Source organism: Chaetura pelagica, unplaced genomic scaffold (genome assembly GCF_000747805.2).
Source record: "Chaetura pelagica isolate M959 unplaced genomic scaffold, ChaPel_1.0 scaffold178, whole genome shotgun sequence".
In the NCBI taxonomy this organism is placed as follows: Eukaryota; Metazoa; Chordata; class Aves; order Apodiformes; family Apodidae; genus Chaetura; species Chaetura pelagica.
Window position 1 is genome coordinate 2,954,226 of NW_009954505.1, and position 17,661 is coordinate 2,971,886.

At 36.6% G+C, this 17,661-nt stretch overlaps 1 protein-coding gene across 1 annotated transcript in view; it reads left to right on the forward strand.

Moving 5' to 3' along the window:
- Positions 1-17,661, forward strand: part of WWC3 (WWC family member 3) — a 69,103-nt gene that overhangs the window by 28,437 nt on the left and 23,005 nt on the right. The window contains exons 7-10 of the mRNA XM_010004647.1: positions 2,307-2,456; positions 4,244-4,317; positions 13,882-14,124; positions 17,317-17,406. Of these exons, the coding sequence (XP_010002949.1) occupies positions 2,307-2,456; positions 4,244-4,317; positions 13,882-14,124; positions 17,317-17,406 (557 nt within the window). The remainder of the gene's footprint in view (positions 1-2,306; positions 2,457-4,243; positions 4,318-13,881; positions 14,125-17,316; positions 17,407-17,661) is intronic.

The following is a 17,661-nucleotide window of genomic DNA, read 5'->3' on the forward strand; positions in this document are numbered from 1 at the left end:
GTTCAGCAGCTGTGCCTGGATAGAATGCCTGGCCAGCAGCCAAGCAGCTTGTCATTACCTGCCAGGGAGATGTTGGAGGATGTCAGGAGCACACCAGGAGTGCATAAAGTAGCTGAAATATGGGGAAAAGTGTAGATTTAAGTTCTGGCATTAGGATCTTTGGTGTTATATATGCCTGTAACATAATATGTGCTAGCCAAAGGTGCGAAATGGGACATACCTTTTTTGGGAGAAACCTCAGGCTTTCTGAATCCTACGGTTTTGTTCACGTGACTGGCTCTACCAGGAAGAGGACATGTTAGATATTTTATGTTTGTGTAGCTGTGATTTGAAATTTCCGTGTTATAAACCTATTAGGGAACCATCTTGATCCTTCATACAGCAGGAGACTTACACGACTGGATGAATTCCACTGCATTTTGAAGAAGAGAGTTAGACAGGAATATGTAAGTTTCAGTTTTCAGAAAGTAGAAGACACTCTTGTTTTCTTTTCACCATGTTGTGGAGCAGTTAATTTTGCAGCAAGTCATGGAGGATAAAGGGACTTTTCGGAGACATAACTTGAAATTGAATTTTTCTGTCTTACAAGCTATTTTGATTGTCCTTCATACTGAGGTGGCACAATTCAGCTGGGAGGTGGCAGAAGGACTGGCTTTTTTTGTAAACTGAGCTCCTGGAGGCAACTAGTGGTAGCCTTGTCCCACTACTGGCATGTCAGGCATCGCTCTGCACTGTCCTCTGTCCTTGCCTTCCTCTAGTAGAAAGAAGACCAAAGTGTGTGTGACTGGGGAGGTGGCAGGAAGGAGCACTGGGCCCCTGCTCTTGTGGCTAGGGTGCCCCCTCATTCATTCATCCTGCACCAAGCAGGCCTGAGGGAGGGACCAAAATACAATGAGAACAAAAGGATGGACTATGTATGACAGAAATGGGGAAGCCACCAGAAAAAAGTTGCTTTTGCTGGCTAGTTTCAGGCCTACTGCAATTCCTGTGGATGCTTCCTAGGCTCTGAAACTGGCCAGATGTCTTTGTCTTCAAGGTGGCCTTGCTCTTCCTGTGAGCAGCAACCACTTGCTGTTACACAGATTGGTCTTCACTCCATTAGTCAAATTTGGTGTAAGAAAATGCAACAATGGCATGTTATCTTTTTTAAACTGCACTTTGAAGAATGAGAAATCTCCTGGTAATTGGATATGGGCAATAACTGGGGCTTGTTGCAAATCACCAGTTGTCAGAGCCACTGAGATTCCTGAGGGCCAGCCTTTTGCCAGTGCAGAGCTTCAGGTTTGTCTCTGATTCTGTTGTTTGGACACTGGAGTATGCAGTTTTGAGAGTTCTTATGTCTATATTTTAGAAGCAAATTGTTGATTGTGTTATGATTTATAAATTGATACAGCTCTCCAAATCTGATTTATTTTTTCCCCACATAATTTGATTATCCTTTATATTCTGGGACAGAATTTAATTTTTTATTTATTTTTTAATATTCTTTTAATGCATAATGCTTAGGATCTCTGTCATAAATTACAGCCTGCACAGTGGTTTTCGTTTTGATCCTACATTACCAGTAATTTTTGAGAAAGAGAGAATGCGCAATCAGAAAATAAAAGCTATATTAACAACTTCAGCTTTTAAAAAAGGAATGTTAAGAGCCAACCAACCAATCCTGTATTGCTAAATAAGTTACTGTTATTTTGTGTGATTCTGTCTTACTCCCCCTTTCCCTTAAAGAGACTGCTTGAGGTCTCTGCTTTACCCTCACAGTTTGTATCATTGTCTAGACATCTGAGAGATGTCTCTTGCTTGACCCAAAGTGTAAAATAGCTCTTAACTATGTGAACCTTAAATAAGAGAGCACAAGGGTGAAATCAGCTGTCATAAAAATACAATCAATACAAGGTACTCACCAAGTTGGATGTGATAGTAGTCATTTCTAAGAAATGTAACCTGTGCAGAAGATGGCAAAAGGGCAGGGGAATCACATTTGTCTCCCCTATCAGCTAACCTGAAAGTTGACAGGTCCTAGATTTAAAGAACTGTAAGTCATATGAAAGCTAAAACACTCATAGATCTAAACCAAATAATTTAAAGTGTTTACTTTTAGTTTTATCTTTTAAAAGGAGAGGGTTATTTCGAAGTAAAGCTTCTGCATGTAAGTAACACTGATTAATTTTACTTTCTGGAAATCGCTTTTTACAGGGAAGCTTCCTGTCATATTTCTAAAACAAATTTTATAGATTTTTCCTTTGATTTCTTTTAATAACATAATTTTAAAATGATTATTATTTTTTTAATCTCTTCTTCTTTAGAGCCTGGCCAAATTAACAGATGGATTCAGGAATAGCTGTTGTATTACAGATTCCCTACAAGATCTCCAGCACAATTCTGGTTTGCTTGGTGACTCCTGTTTACCTCAACAACACTGTGATGCTTGTTCTCAGACTGAAATCACTGGAGAGGTATGTGTTCCTATGCAAGACATTTGCAGTAGAGAAGAATCTGCTTTTGTACTATAGCGATACATTGTTATTTCCTGTTTTAACTCAAGAGGTGTTGGCTGAATCAGAATGAAAAATCCGAAGTAGTATTGGTAGCGAGAGAGTTTTTTGCTTATTGTTTCTAGAGCGTGTAAGTGGTGCTCATGAGTAATGGGCTTTGTGGTGCCATTGCCTGTACAACGGCATGAGATGTTAGTGTTCTGGTAGCAGTGATGGATATATATATATTTAAAAATTTGTTTATATCATGCTGGTTATCATTTTTCATATATATCAAAGATGTAAAGTAGACCTCAGTTCCTTTCCCATGTCTTAGATAAGGGAAGTATTTTTTATAGTCTAAAAGTATTTTTCTTAAAAACTATAACAGAGCTTCCAAAATAGTCTGTCAAATATACCTTTTAATATGGTACTTGAGAAGAACATATTCACATTCCTTGGAAATAGTTCTGTGTGAATAAAATTATGTATTCCAAATAATAAAAATTTGGCTTGCACTAGTGCTATGGCAACCTGGCTGTTCTTCAGCAATAAAACATTTGCTTCTGTGGATGAGATGGACAATAAAGTTTGTTAGTAGCGTAGCTTTTGATTATAAATTTGTATGCAACTTCTTAAATGCAGACTTTTACCATCCCAGCTTTCCTCTATTGTTTCCTTTCACTGCTGACTAGTTGTCAAGTTGTATGTCTCCAGGGGGCCTCTACAGAAGAGGAAATCTGTGTTTTTAAGAAGATATACACCTAAAGCATCTAATAAAGCTTAGCTAACACTAGGTTGTCTTTCACTGTGTTACATAGATGATGCCTTTGGGGTGTCATTTGTCAGACTGGTGGTGGATGTGATTATTGAATTTTGAAACAAATTACCAAAAGGAACATACCAGTGTTTTTCCATTCACAATACACTTGAATGACTTCCAAGACAAGCCAAGTACAGTTTGAAAATTGTGTTTATCAGATATAGGTTTTTTGGTTAGGAAAGTAAAATTGCATCATTATGGTAACTGTTTTACTGAATTATTAGTAATGTAACATGAGCAAAAAAGAGGTGAATTTTATACGTTTCTGATTATGAAGAGAGCAAAAGGAGCAGTTAAACAAGAAATTGAAAGCAGCGATGCACTTAAATAGGGACTTGGGCTGGAGAAATTGAAAGGTGCAGCGATGCACTTAAATAGGGACTTGGGCTGATGCCTTGAGATGGAGAGAAGTTGCTGTAGAAACTGGTCTGGATGTAATGAAAGCTGTAACATAAATGTGTATTCTACAACTGATCCTTGAATCAGATGTTATTTTTGTAATAGTGTTTTAAATGCAGTGATGATCTAAGTGCCAGGTAACACATCACAGTACAGGGGATGTAATCTGAATTACTTCTCATTAAACTATCCATAATAAAATATCTGTATCAAGTAGTAAAATATTTCAATTAAAATACTCCTTGTGGTTTACACTAGGATAAAGTTTAAAAGCTTTGACAATTCATCAGTGATTTGCTAACCCTTGATTTCCAGGATCATAATTGATTGAAAGGGCTCATTTATCTTCAGAATTTTTAGCAGTATACCAGTTTTGTGTTTCTAAAGCATTAAATTGATTTTTATTATCATATTACTTAAAGCATTGATGTTTTTTAGTAAGTCAAATAAATCAGATTAATTTATCCCTTTCTTGTGAGAGTGTTTTTAAATTCTCATTTTTGCCTCTCTTTTCCCTTGGTCTCCTCACTCTTCAACTCTGAAAAAGTTTGGGTTTGATGACAAAACAAGACTTGTAGACAAAGTAAGACTGAACTGGCAATATGAAGAGGCTAAGAAAAGGTAATTGAAGATAAATTTCTTGGTTGTTTTTACTGGCGTGATTAAAGTTTTTGAAGTAGAACTGGAACCAGCCTCCTATCTGAACTGTCTTTAGGAAGTCTAATTTGCTTACTATGGAGTAATTCACAGATAGTAAAAGCTTAGGTAAATATAAAACATTATCATAAGATAATTATATTTGTTTGCATAGATAAAGCTAAATGTCAGCCTCATTCTACACTTGTATAAACACAAATTTTATGCAGTAGTTTAGTTCAACTGTTTTGCTTTTTTCCCCTCTTCTTCTCAAACCTCAATATAAACTGTCTTTAAATGTATACTTAGCCTGGTCTGTCAGTATGTTTGGAGCTTCACATACTGCATACATGTGTTCTAAGTTCAGTGTACTGAAGTTGTGAACTCAATGTGAAGAAAGAATGCAGAACGTCCTGTGGGATAAATGAAGATGTTCAGAGCTGAACAAAAGGGTACATAAGAATAAAAGTTGAGATTGAAAAAAAAGCTGATAAAAATATATTAAAAAATTAAATTAATAAAATGTTACCTGAATTAGATATAGTCCTTCAATCTAATTGCTTATCATAAACATCTATTTTATGGAGGCCAGTCTTGCAGTGGTTTTTCATGGCTTTGTAAAAGTAGTCTATTCTTTCTTAGTACTACTTAAAAAGTAATGCCTACTAATATAGTTTAGTGAGTCCTCATTTAACCTCATTTATTTCAGAATGTTTGCCACATATTCAGAAATGTTGTGTGACTGTAGATGATTACTTGAACACAGCAATTTTATGTGCATATTAGTATTTTAATTTGTGCTGATAGAAAATAATTTTATTAAAATGGAATAACACTTAAAAGATTCTGTATAGTTAACCTTTAAAACCTTAGTTTGAAAATATTAAAAAGTTAGGATTTTTCTTTTTTCAGCTTTGTGTATGTTCCCAGTTTTTTATGTCTCTCAGAAGAAGGGTTAAAAAAAGTTCAATACTTTTGCCTCATTTTTTTCATTTATGATGACTTTTTCTTTGGAGGAAACTAATGCTGTCATATGTCTTGGCGGGGATTGGAAGCTTTATAGGCAATCCTCCATTTTATTGTTCTTGGAAAATTTGCCCACATTTAGATGCAATACAGGCTTAAAAAGAAAAAAAAATATTTAGGCTTGTTGGAGTTACACAGCTAAATCTTCAGGATTTCTATCAGGAGTGGAAGTTTGTATTGTAACATACTGCATGTGAATGCCAGTGACTGTTACCTAATAAAGTATAAATAATTGGGAAAAAAAAAAGGCAAACAAAAAGTACCCCTCAGTGTCCTGTTTGGACACAGTTTTAACCCTTAGCACTTAATAATCCAGTAATAATTTAGGGATTCATGACAATTGCTGAGTGAAGTAGGATAGAATTTAGTTTTATACTGTTTAGTATAGCAGAACCACTGGCGGTGTGAATATAGTTTATTACATGTTTTTGTTAAGTTTTCTGACATACCTTTTCTATGCATTTTTCAAAACAGTTCTCGTGTGTTACTGCGGGGCATAGATGGAGGGATGGTGTTTGTTTTTTGTTTTTTTTTTTTGTCTGATTTTATTTTTCCTAGTATCAGAAGCATTTCTCAGCTGGAAATGCTGAACGCTTGTTTATGTGTGGAATGCAGTATTTCTGAGCATCAGAAGTGAGCTGGGGTTTGATGTTAGTTAAGAGTAGAAAATCTGGGTAACTAACCTTCCAGCTAAAGAATAGTGAATGCAGTAAGCGTAGTTTTCTGTCCCAGGATAGCAGCTCTGACAATGGTCTGTTATTTAGCAAAAGCGTGTTAGTTGCTTTAAAATAGTAGCCTTATTCTGCCCAGTATGTTGTACGGAAGTAATCGGCTTTCAGTTTTTGAGTGGAACTGCACAAAGCTCATTGCCCCTACCAGTTATCTCTGTGGTTGCATTCTTCATTTATCATGCATTCCTTCCCCTTAGCTTGCTGGCATTTCTGTAGGGCTTTTGTCTCTACTAAATATCTTTGTGCTCGTTCTCCCTTGGCTGGTGAAATATCTACTGTTACTGCACAGTGTGGGTGACGGAATGTGCTGCGATGGATTAAAATCTACAGAGTAGAAAATTAAAATGCTACAGTATGTCACAACTGTAAAGCAGTATATTATGACTCCCTGCTTGTCAAAGGAGGTGCAGAAATATACAACAAATAATTACAACAGACAAACTATCTTATTTCCAATTTTTAGTGGGAGACTGAAAAAATACACTGTAGGAGAGAAGTATGTCTTTTCCCCAAAGGAAATCAGGAAAAGGCCCTGCAAACTGAAGAGCAGTGTGTTGCATTTTAGTCAGTCTTGTGAATCTAGCCAGAAGATTGTACAGCTCTAGATAGGAGCAGATTATTTGTCATATGTAGCAAAAGTGTTCTTAAAAATATCTTCTTCTATATGGTGTCTGAGCAAGGAAATGCCGAGCTGGGATTTCTGAGGGAACTGTCTTGAGGAATTCAGGAGATGAGACCCAGTGATCGTAGAAAAGTTGGCTTATACTCTCAAAATATCTTTCCTCCCCTATAAAAGATAATTTGATTTTTAACTCCTCCTTGAAGAATCTCTCTTAACTGCTTGAGAGGTTTGGCCTTTGCATAAATTAAGACTTTCACATAGCTTTTTTCCCCCTTCATTTTCCCACTGGAAGGAAGTTGGATAGTTTGCAATTTAATTTTTCCCATGAGTATTTCAGATCTTGTGAGCCATGGATTCTGCCTTCTTCAGCAGTCAGTGGAAGAAGTCCTCTCTCCTGTGCTTCATCCAGGCTCTGGGGGGAGACGTGTAAATAATCCTTTTTAGCTTGCCAGTCATTCTGAAGAAAGGCTCACAGAATCACAGAATATAGTTCAATCACTTCTCTTCTGCTCTTTACTCTTCTCCCCCATTATTTTAAAATAAACTGTACCTTATTTCCATGAAATTTCTCCCCTCAGATCTGTCAGTGTGGCCCTCCAGAGAAGCAGGAGGGAGGGGGGATGGTCTTTTTGAACAGAAAGCCCCAAGCTGCCTGGATAAATACCGTTTCTAGTTTCAGTTGCTATTTCAGTGAGACCACCTCTCATGAAAGCATTCGCACACTGGAAAGTGTACCCCTCGAGCACTTTCCTGAATAGGCTGTTTCAGAGGAAGAGAAATCAAAGCAAATTGTTTTTCTTTGATAAGTTAAGTTGTGCACTTCAGTATAATGACTACATGAAGTATATTAGCAAAGGATCATCAAATGTCATTGCTGCGGTGCCTCGTATCTGGTTAAATGTATAAATCAGTAGATGAAAAATGGTCCCTCCATTAAGAAGCACCAAGATTTTTAACTGTTGTTTTAAATTAATTTTTCTTTAATGATGCAGTCTGATGCAGCTGATTTTAATGAACTAATACATCTGAGCATCTTCAACCAGCTTGTCTAATTTGAGTGCAAAAGAAGTAATTTGTTTATACCTTCTGTAAATTTAAATTCAAATAAGTTATTTTCCAATTCGATTGTTTAAATTATACAGTAGCTGTCAACAGATCTATTTTAGCCTTGGAAAAAACCTCCTCCTCTGCTATGCTTAGTATTTCCACATTCCTTTTAAGAATGTTACTTCTTTCTTTTCAGTGTAGTTGCTGAGTAGTTACTTTGTTGCAAATATATCCCATTACCAAAATTAACTTTTTGTTGGGTTTTTAAAAGCAGCAGCAGAAGTGCCAACAGTGCAGTTCGTGCTTGTACTGATAAAATACATGTTGTTTGGATATTGATAACGTTTCAGTATTGATACAATAACATAGTGAAGTATTTTCCTATTAAAATTAATCTTGTGCTGTCAGGTTTCAAGGTGTACTTGCCTAATTTCTAGTGAAGTTCAGTAGATTTGTATGCTTTATTCTGCTAAACTAACCTGAAAATCTGATTTGGTGATGAAGTAATCTGTCTGATAACACAAAAGTATCTGGCTCAGGCATGTCAGCTAAACTTAAATCTCCCAGGGTCTCCTTTTAAACATAAAATTTTTCTTTGATTTATAAAGAGAGACAAACTGTCTTTAAAGTTTTCATTATACCAGTGTAACTGAATTGGCAAAGATACTTCCATTGGTTTTAGTAGGTTTTGCAGTTTTCCTGAAGGTAGACACTTAATTTTGTCTGCAAAATGCTAGTGGACTCTAAAGGTTTCTGAAGGTCTTAAGCCAATTTAAGACCTCCTTGTTATTGAATCAGGCTGCCAGGAAGGCTGGATATTCTACAGAGCGTACTCGTGTTGTCCGCCAAAGCCACAGTGGCACATACTTGCAAGAACAGCCAAAGTAGACACAGTGGAGAAATTCTGTGAGCATTTGGCTGAGTTTCCCAGCTTCTTGTTCTTTCCATTTCTTTCTTCCCATTTCTCTAGCCTTCCCCTCTTTGGTTATAACACTCAAGAGGTAAATACCAGAAATTACTGAGTTCTTATGCCCTTTGTTATGTGTCTTCAGTCCCACAGCCACTTCCTCTGGGTATAGCACATGGGAGAAGTTCCCTGTTACCTGAAATGGCAGAGAACTGGGTCCAATTACAAGCCCATTGTAAGCCTAAGGAAAAGAATAACCAGGGCTGATTTATGTTGATCGTCTCTGCATATTTGTGTGATCTTAGCTACCATTCCCCTCCAAATCATTACTGTGGAATTTTTTTCTTTTTTTAATCCCCAGTACTCTTCCCATTCCACACAGAACAAAGGCCTTGGCTGTAGTAGAATGGTCTGATATGTCATCCAAGAGTCTAAGTTTCTAAATGTAGAGGGGTATTGTGTTTTTTTCCTTGGAAAACTCAAACAAAGTAATTTTGAAGAACTTATTTAAGATAGGAGGACCACAGCTAGTAGGTTAGGAAGTGCTAGCTGTAGTAGGATACCCATAATTTGTTCCTTTTATGAGGATTAGATGGGACCTTTGTATTCCCTCAGAGTATTTTCCTCCCCAAGAGCCTGCCTTGTTCATATTTCTGAGTAATGATCTAAACATAGAGTTAATTTTTATTGTTAATCAGATTCTTTCATCTCACAAAAAAGTTAGTTTTACTTCAGTCTCACTTCTCACGCTGTGTTTTAATAAATAGCCTCTTCTCAATTGAAATGTTCTTGAGCCAAGCTGTATTTCATTAGTGCTGAGTTCAGGTATCGGTCTTCAAAACAATGTTCTAGATGCTTGCAAAATCGTCCACATTCCCCTGATATTTCCAGTAACAAAAGGGTTGCCCTGTTTTGTCTAGTGGGGTGTCTGTGTAACAATTCAGACATGCTCTAAATTCTGAAAATATATGCTTTTTTGCCCCCATGATGTAGTTTGTATAGTAAACTACTGGCTGTACTGATCTCCACCTTCATGCTATGCCTATGTTATCTCTGCCTATGCTTCATTCTAGCTACATTAGCACAGCCATTTCAAGGCAGGTTTACCATTTCAAATCAGTGTTTACTTAAGATCACCAGGTTAAACCTTTGTCATCCCATTTGTGCCCCTCATGCTTTTCTGCTTAATAGGAGCTGTTACATTAATCTCCATTTGAAAATTTTAAATACTGAAATAAGTAGCAAGTCAGTCTGCCTACCTAGGAGACTGGTCATTTGATACCACCTACTCAAGGGTGGAATGCAAGCTCCTCAGCACTTGTTATGCAAGAATGGGAATGGGCAAAATGCCTGGAATGTTGATGCTTCAAAATTAACTGTTTTTTCTCCAGGAATATGTTAAATTGTTGTATCAGTAGGGACCTGAGTATCTGGCTTTAGGCCAGGTAGAAGTACTCTTCTACAGTGACTACAGTTAAGTAGCAGCAGGTTAAAAGATACCCAATAGGAAGGAAAATTGTTTGAAAAACAGAGATGTCATAAAGGATTCTAAGTTTTTTCCCTGTGAATTGCAATCTGTATAATGTCATTGGTTTGTTTAAGTGGGTGTTTAAGGAAGTTGATTATATGCACTGAGTCTGAAAACGCAAACCAGCCACTTTCTTGTAACTTACCAGCAGTGAGAATGGCTGGTGTAGTGTAGGTATAAAATCTGGCATGGAGAAGCACAGTGACATTACTTATTTATGCATTTATTTTATTTGGGAAGAAAGGCTTGTGTTGGGAGAAGACAAATTACAATTATGGCACATACCTAAGAGGATTTTTTAAAATTATGTGTTTACCAGAAATATTTTTCTTAGGTTTGAGAGAGTGAGACCATAAAAGCCTTACAGATGTTTTCTAACCAAGAAGGTAAATTTTAAGAAGTTTATCACTTGTAGGTTATTAGAAAAAAATGCTGTAGAGGTGGAATCCTCAGTGGAAAGCAAGCAACAAAATTGCCTGAAAACTTCTGTTTGTTTTCAGGAGATAGAGGTTGCAGAAACCTCGCTTACTGGTGTTGAAGTTCCCCTCCCAACAGATTCCTGCTTTATGTAGGGTTTTGTGAGTGCGTTTTCTTTGCTTAAAGGGAAAGCGTAGAGACAAGGAGCTAGCTGAAACGCAAAGAGTGTCAAGGGAATCAAAGTAAATACCTAATCAGGTTTTGGAACTCTTCAGTGATACAAACCTTGCCCATAGCAGTACTTTTCCCTTTAATAATAACAGTGTAATTAAGTTACTGTATGACAACTTCCTGCTTTCAAAGCATTATCATAACAGAAATGGAGGTGAAAAAACGAACTTGAAACTGAAATGTCATACACAAAGGGAGTTACATGGTCTCAGCAAACTCAAGAATCTAAATTAAATCCTCTTGTATTGAGGGTGGTGTTTTACTCTACAGCCAAGCAATTCAGTGGTTAACTGATGCTGAAAGGGGATGAGATCTCGCTTTCCCCTCTTGCCTCCTGGTTCTTCTCTCTCCAGTTTTGCTGCGTTAGCATTTATTTGCTCCTATGGTTAGCTTCTAAATGATCTCACCCTGCATTAGAAAAATAACTAGCAAAACAGTCGTGTTAAAACAGAGGTGAGAGTCAGTCCATCAGCTTATAAAACAACCCAGAGACTTCACTGGACACATCTCAGCTTCTTTTTATCCACAAGCAGAAGAGCTTATGAACATGGTCACACAAATACATTGCCAAGGCTCATCTGATTCACATTGCCCAGGCATGATAACCCTAATACTAATTCTTTATTTCTGTTGGAAGGACCTTGAGTACCTGTGTACTTCATTTGTCACCAAACACTTGAAAATCAAGCTATATATGTGTTCAGAAGTGTTTGATGAATCCTTTAACAGTGTAGCAGCCTGGGTGGGAGAGGAGTCCTGACTCTGCTTGATCTTCCTGGCCCTAATGTTTGGTTGATGGGATGAGGTGTTCTTCAGGAAGCTGCATCTGGAATTCATGCACAATAGCTGTGGCATAAAATATGTAGAATATATGTATTGATACACAATGGTGCATTCAGTAGCTATTGGCAGGAAGTTGGTTATTATTGCAAGGAGGAGGAAACAGTATTAAAGGCCTTGATAAAGTATTCTACTTTAGGCTAAAATGTAACATAATACCCAAATTGTCACTGTAAATTAAACCTAAGGAGGGGAGGAAATATTTTTTACAAAATTCAGAGTAAAATTCCTATTCATCCACGAATGCAGTCATTCCAAAATGATTCATATTAATATTTTATTTCCCTTCCCTTGATAATAAGAGGGCCAAATGTTTTCCAGATGTTGGCCTGAAATAAACATGGCGTGAAGTTTCAGTTTTAGATGGGGAAAACCTTACCTTTGTCATGTCTGTGCCTTTTCTTTTATTCTTGAACATATTTAACACTGTGAATCTTCTGTTTGTTTGTTATGTGTTTTTTACCTTGCTTTGTTTGTTACTACCTTTTCTTCCTTACCAGATATTTTGAAAAAAAGTTTACTTAAAAACCAGCTTGCCAAAAGAGGGAAGGCATATCCCATGTTTATGGTTGGCTTTAAATGTGCTTGTATTTATTTATGTAAAGGTGCATAATCTTTTATGGTTCACTGAACTTTGAATGCTTTCAAGTTGAAGATGAAACTGAGGGGTATAATTGCATAAACGTTTTACAGTTCTGTATTTTTGAATGTTCAAAAATGAGAAAGCTAGATTTTCTTTAGTTTTCATTTTAACTCTAACATTCTAAACTGTAATAAGTAAGATAGGCATAAATATCTAATAGTAAAGGGGGTTCTTCCCATTCTGGTTATATACCTTTTGATTTTGCCGAAAGAAACATTTGTGAAAGTAGTAGCTTTAGGGTTCTTTGTAACATAAGAATTAAAAATTTGTTTTAGCAGAACGTTTTCTTAAAATGTTTACATGGAATTAATTTTATAACTGTTGTTTTGTGTAATCATTCAGTATATTGAGATACAGGAAACTACTTTGAGCTATAAAGCCTACAACAGAATATCAAGTTAGCTTATTTAATAGCTAGATTTGATGATGGATCCATCCAAAGTCCAGTTCTGGGCCCCTCAGTTCAAGAAAGACAGGGAACTGCTTGAAATAGTCCAGCGCAGAGCCACAAAGATGATGAAGGGAGTGGAACATCTCCCTGATGAGGAAAGGCTGAGGGAGCTGGGTCTCTTTAGCTTGGAGAAAAGGAGACTGAGGGGTGACCTCATCAATGTTTACAAATATGTAAGGGGTGAGTGTCAGGGAGATGGAGTTAGGCTTTTCTCAGTGATGACCAGTGATAGGACAAGGAGTAATGGGTGCAAATTGGAGCATAGGAGATTCAAGGTGAATGTCTGAAAAAATTTTTTTACTGTGAGAGTGACAGAGCACTGGAACAGGCTGCCCAGGGAGGTTGTGGAGTCTCCTTCACTGGAGACATTCAAAACCCACCTGGATGCGTTCCTGTGTGATGTACTCTGGGGGGGTTGGACTAGATGATCTTTCGAGGTCCCTTCCAACCCCTAGGATTCTATGATTCTATGAAAGTCACCTGTATTTTGTAACCAGCAGATTTTTTTTCCAGACCTGTGTTTTTGTTTTACTGACAGCTTGTTTATTCTTAAAATGTTATTGTCAGTAAGGACTGCCTAATATTTTCAGCCCCTTGAACCATTTCTCTGCTGAGGTGGGACATGAATATATGGTCCTATTGTCAGTAGATAAACATCTCTCCTTCATTCCTGTCAAATTCTCACTGTATTTTAAAATCCTGTGTTAAGATCTGATACTGGAAGAATGAGGAATGAAAGGGTGTTCAACTTCATCAACTGTACAGGCAGTAAACTGAAGAGCTCTACAATATAAATTGATTTGTTACAAAATGAGAAAGCTGTGAAGACAGATATTGTCCATGTGATAAATGCACTGGGAGTCTTACCTAGCTGTACACTTAGGAGGAATTGGAGTTCTTTAGCATTTTAAAATGATGCAAAACAAAAAAAACCACGCCCCAAAATCCAGAAACAAATAATCCTTCTAAACTCCTCTAAATTTTCTTGTTTTGAAATTTAGAAGAAAAAAAGACACTGAAGTCAACACCATTTCATATTTTTCCTCTTAATTGTCTTAATTTTTGTGTCTTCTGAGTTTTAAAATATATTTATCCTCTTTTTAAAGAGTTTCAAATATACAACAGCAGCTGGCCTTGCTAGAAAATGAGTCTTGGCCAGGAATGGCTGAAGCGGACAGGGACCGTCTTCAGCTCATCAAAGAGAAGGAGGCTCTTCTTCAGGAGTTACAGCTCATCAGTCAGCAGAGACGATCCCCAGAAGACATTGCACGTTTGGAGGAAGAAAAAAGACGCTTGGAGGATGAAATCCAGCGGGCTCGAGCAACATCTGCTCATGGGGCCACTGAAAGGTTTGTAAACCTAAATTGTTTTCTTCTCTATTTTAAGTTCCATGTAAGTAGTTAAAAAAGGAATGATAGGGAGTTTCACTGTGTTTAAGAAAGAAACAAGGATTACTAGAGTAATTTGATTTCAAAAAAGGAAGAGATTGTTTTTGTCTGCCATTATTTAATTCTACCTTGAAGTTTTCTGAAGGAGAGTTAGAGTGATGCCAACTATTTAATTCATCTTTCATTAATCTAAAAAGTCTGAATTTGAAGAAGAAATCAGAATAGAGTCACGAAAGATGCTTGGAAAAAGTCTAAGGTGTTATTGCCTGGTAATAGAGACCTATATAACAGCACCTGAATAGGAAAATGTTTTCTGTTACTTTGCAATACAGTAGTACTCTTCTCCCAAAGCATCAGAACAAAAATCCTTTCCTATCTTTCAGTTTTGTCTTAAAACAGGAAAGCTTAAATGATTAAGTTTTCTACTGCTTTTTGCATACAGTTTTTCCTTTTAATTTGCAATCTCAGCAGTGGGAACAAATCCCAGCTCTGACATTCAAGAATGTTGGAGAGAGTAACTCTTGAAAAATAAAATACCATGTTAGATGTATAAACAAACAACCCCCAAAACGTATTAATGGAAACATTTTGTTTATTTCAAAGGTGCCCAGTTTTTCCTGTAGTCAAAGAAATGGACAAAACCTCTCAATCTCTTCTTGTTACCATAGACTGCTTCTGGTGAAAGTGAGAAAGTACTTCATTCCCAGACTTGCTTCTCTTAAGTGGTAGTAAAAAGACAGGTTTGATGCTTGAGGAAAACTACATGAACACACTTTAATGTGATCTGTGTAAAGGTTAATATTTACATAATTAAGACACTTAAAAAATATTTGGAAGTGCCTTCTGTATACCAATTTTGAGAACTTCAGTTCCTTTGAAAATACTTCAGACAGTAAATTTAGGCAATAAATAGAAAACTTACTGCCAACCAGCAGTTTAGTGTTATCTGTTTTGCAATTTTTGCAATATCATTACCTTGGCTTTCCAGTTTAAACTGACAGAAAAGGGAGTTCACTTCACACTGCAGTGTAGTAAGTTTTATTTGTTGTTTTTGGGCTCCCATGGTAGGCAGTGCATACTATGCTGGCAAGAAGGCCAAGCTATTTTTCCATGTAGTTCATGCTGTGGAAACCAGCGTTCCAGTGTGATACTTGATATTTCAAGTGCTAGCAAAAAAGTTGTGTAGAAGTTAGAATAATATTGAAGGGCACTCTATTTTTGTATAACAAATTAGAAGAAAGCTTCATTGTTAGTAGACCAGATTTGTTTCTTTGATTGTGTTAGGCACAGGAATAACCAAAACCATTCCTAGTTCTGCTGTGCTGTTTCCATTTTCTCTTATTTGTGAAATACAAAGATGTATTTAAATAATACATCTCTCTTTAAATAATGACAAGTTCTGTTGCTGAGTTTTAAAGACACTGACTTATGCACAGATCTGAACTATCTTAAACTCTGTATGACAGAGGTGGAGGGGGTGTTTTTCGGGTTATTTTGTTGTTGGCTTTTTGGTTGCTGTTGACTTGGTTATTTTTGAGATTGCCTGGCAGCCTTAGTTGGAGACATCTATTCCCCGTTAGCACAGGTACCTGCCTTACAGTATTGATGACTGTGAGTCATCAATGTAAATTCCTGTCTGTTTTTTAAAGTAGATGGTGTGGATACCCTTTCCTTCCCCTGCAAGCTTTCAAATCAGTTGAGTTTCTTGCATCCATTTGTCTTTTTCTTTTGGTTCCTATTTGCAGTGCCTTTATCATGTAAGTTTACATAGCTGAGCTGCAGCCTTCCTTGTACCATCTGGTTAACCTGGTCTGAGGCCCACAGAAGCAGGAAAAAAGCTTTAGCATTGGCACGTGCTTGGACATGCAGCTTGTACTGTGTGGTTGCAATGAAGGGAGAGTCCCCAGAGGGTGGTGGGGTTGCTGAAGTGTGGCACTACAGCCCTTTGCCAGTGTATGAATTGATGAAGTTGGGGTCCAAAGAAATGGAGAGATTAATACTTTACTGCTAACAAAGACTTTTTTTTCTCCATCTTCACCATCCAAAGTCTGTTGAACCTAACGCTGCCATTTTATTTTATCCAGAAAGACTATATTTTTGCTGATTTTTTTTTTAATTATTATTTTTTATTTTTATTATCCCACCCATTGACATGTTTAATTCTAGCAGCCATCTTTACAGTTGAGGAAGAAAGCACTCAGATAAGTTTGATCTGCTTTCTCCAAACTGTCAGAATCCCAATTTCCAGCCAACTTGTGAATGCAGAGCTGGAGCAGTAACTGCTAGATATAGAAATGTATACAACATAAAGCAGATTACTGCCCTGATTTGATCTGAAGTTCAATGATTGGGCTTGGAAAAAACAAAACACCAGGAATACTTATAATATTGGATTCAGAAAATACAAAATACAGAATTTAAGTTGCCTTACAGGGCTATGGAACCAACAGCATTGTAGGTACATTCCATTTGTTTTGTGACAGTAGAACTGAGTAATTCAGCTGCCTGTTAGAAGAATGGGTGAAAAATAAGCTGCAGTGAGAGTTTTTTGTCATAGTTTAGTATTCAAACTGCTGTATCACCTGCTTAAATATAACAATATATAAATGTGCTTGAAACACCTAGAACTAGAGCTTAAATGTTGAGGTTTATCGTTACTGCATAACCAAAGTTCTCAAAAAAATTTTCTTTTAATCCTTGAGTTTTGACACTAATTTGCTTGGATAACAGGGCTGTTTGGAATATTTTTTTCTGCCAAAGTGACAAAAGTCATAGTAGTTCTCTGTATATTATTGGCACAATTAGGTTGATGCAAGGGGAAAAAAAATACCCTGAAAATTCTGATTTTTTTACTGACCGAGAACATTTTATGACTTTGCTAATTGATGTAACGCATTTCCAACATCATAACTCTTACATTGTGCCTCAGCTGCTTTTCTTGTCTGGGAATTCTGCTGGAGTCTTGGATCTTGTGTTCTTGCTGGAATTTCCATCACTGCATATAAGCTGCCTAAATTAAAACTTCATTAAACAGTGAAACTTTTTTTTATATTCCAAACTGCAATGCAATGATATTTTCTGTACTTGAAAAGTTCTTAAAACTTGAGAACTGCTGTGATGAAGAAAAAATAATATGTATCTGTTTAATTATAGGATACTGTTACAGGAAAAGAGAAATTGTTTGCTTATGCAACTAGAAGAAGCTACACGCTTAACCTCATATTTACACTCCCAGTTAAAAAGGTAAGTTATGTAAAAGCAGGAGGTTTGAAGTTTTAACTGCAGCAGAGAAGAGTATTGGTAATCTAGAAAGTTTACCTTTTAATACTTCTATGTATGTGTGCCAAGTAAGTTTATTTTTTACTAAATGTATACAGTTTGGTCTATGGAAAGTGATTATTTGGATGGTGTTTTATAGATAGTGATGGCTAGTTGGGCTAGATTATTATCTGTATTTGAGAAATTTATATGTTGTCTGAGAAGAAGACACATACTTTA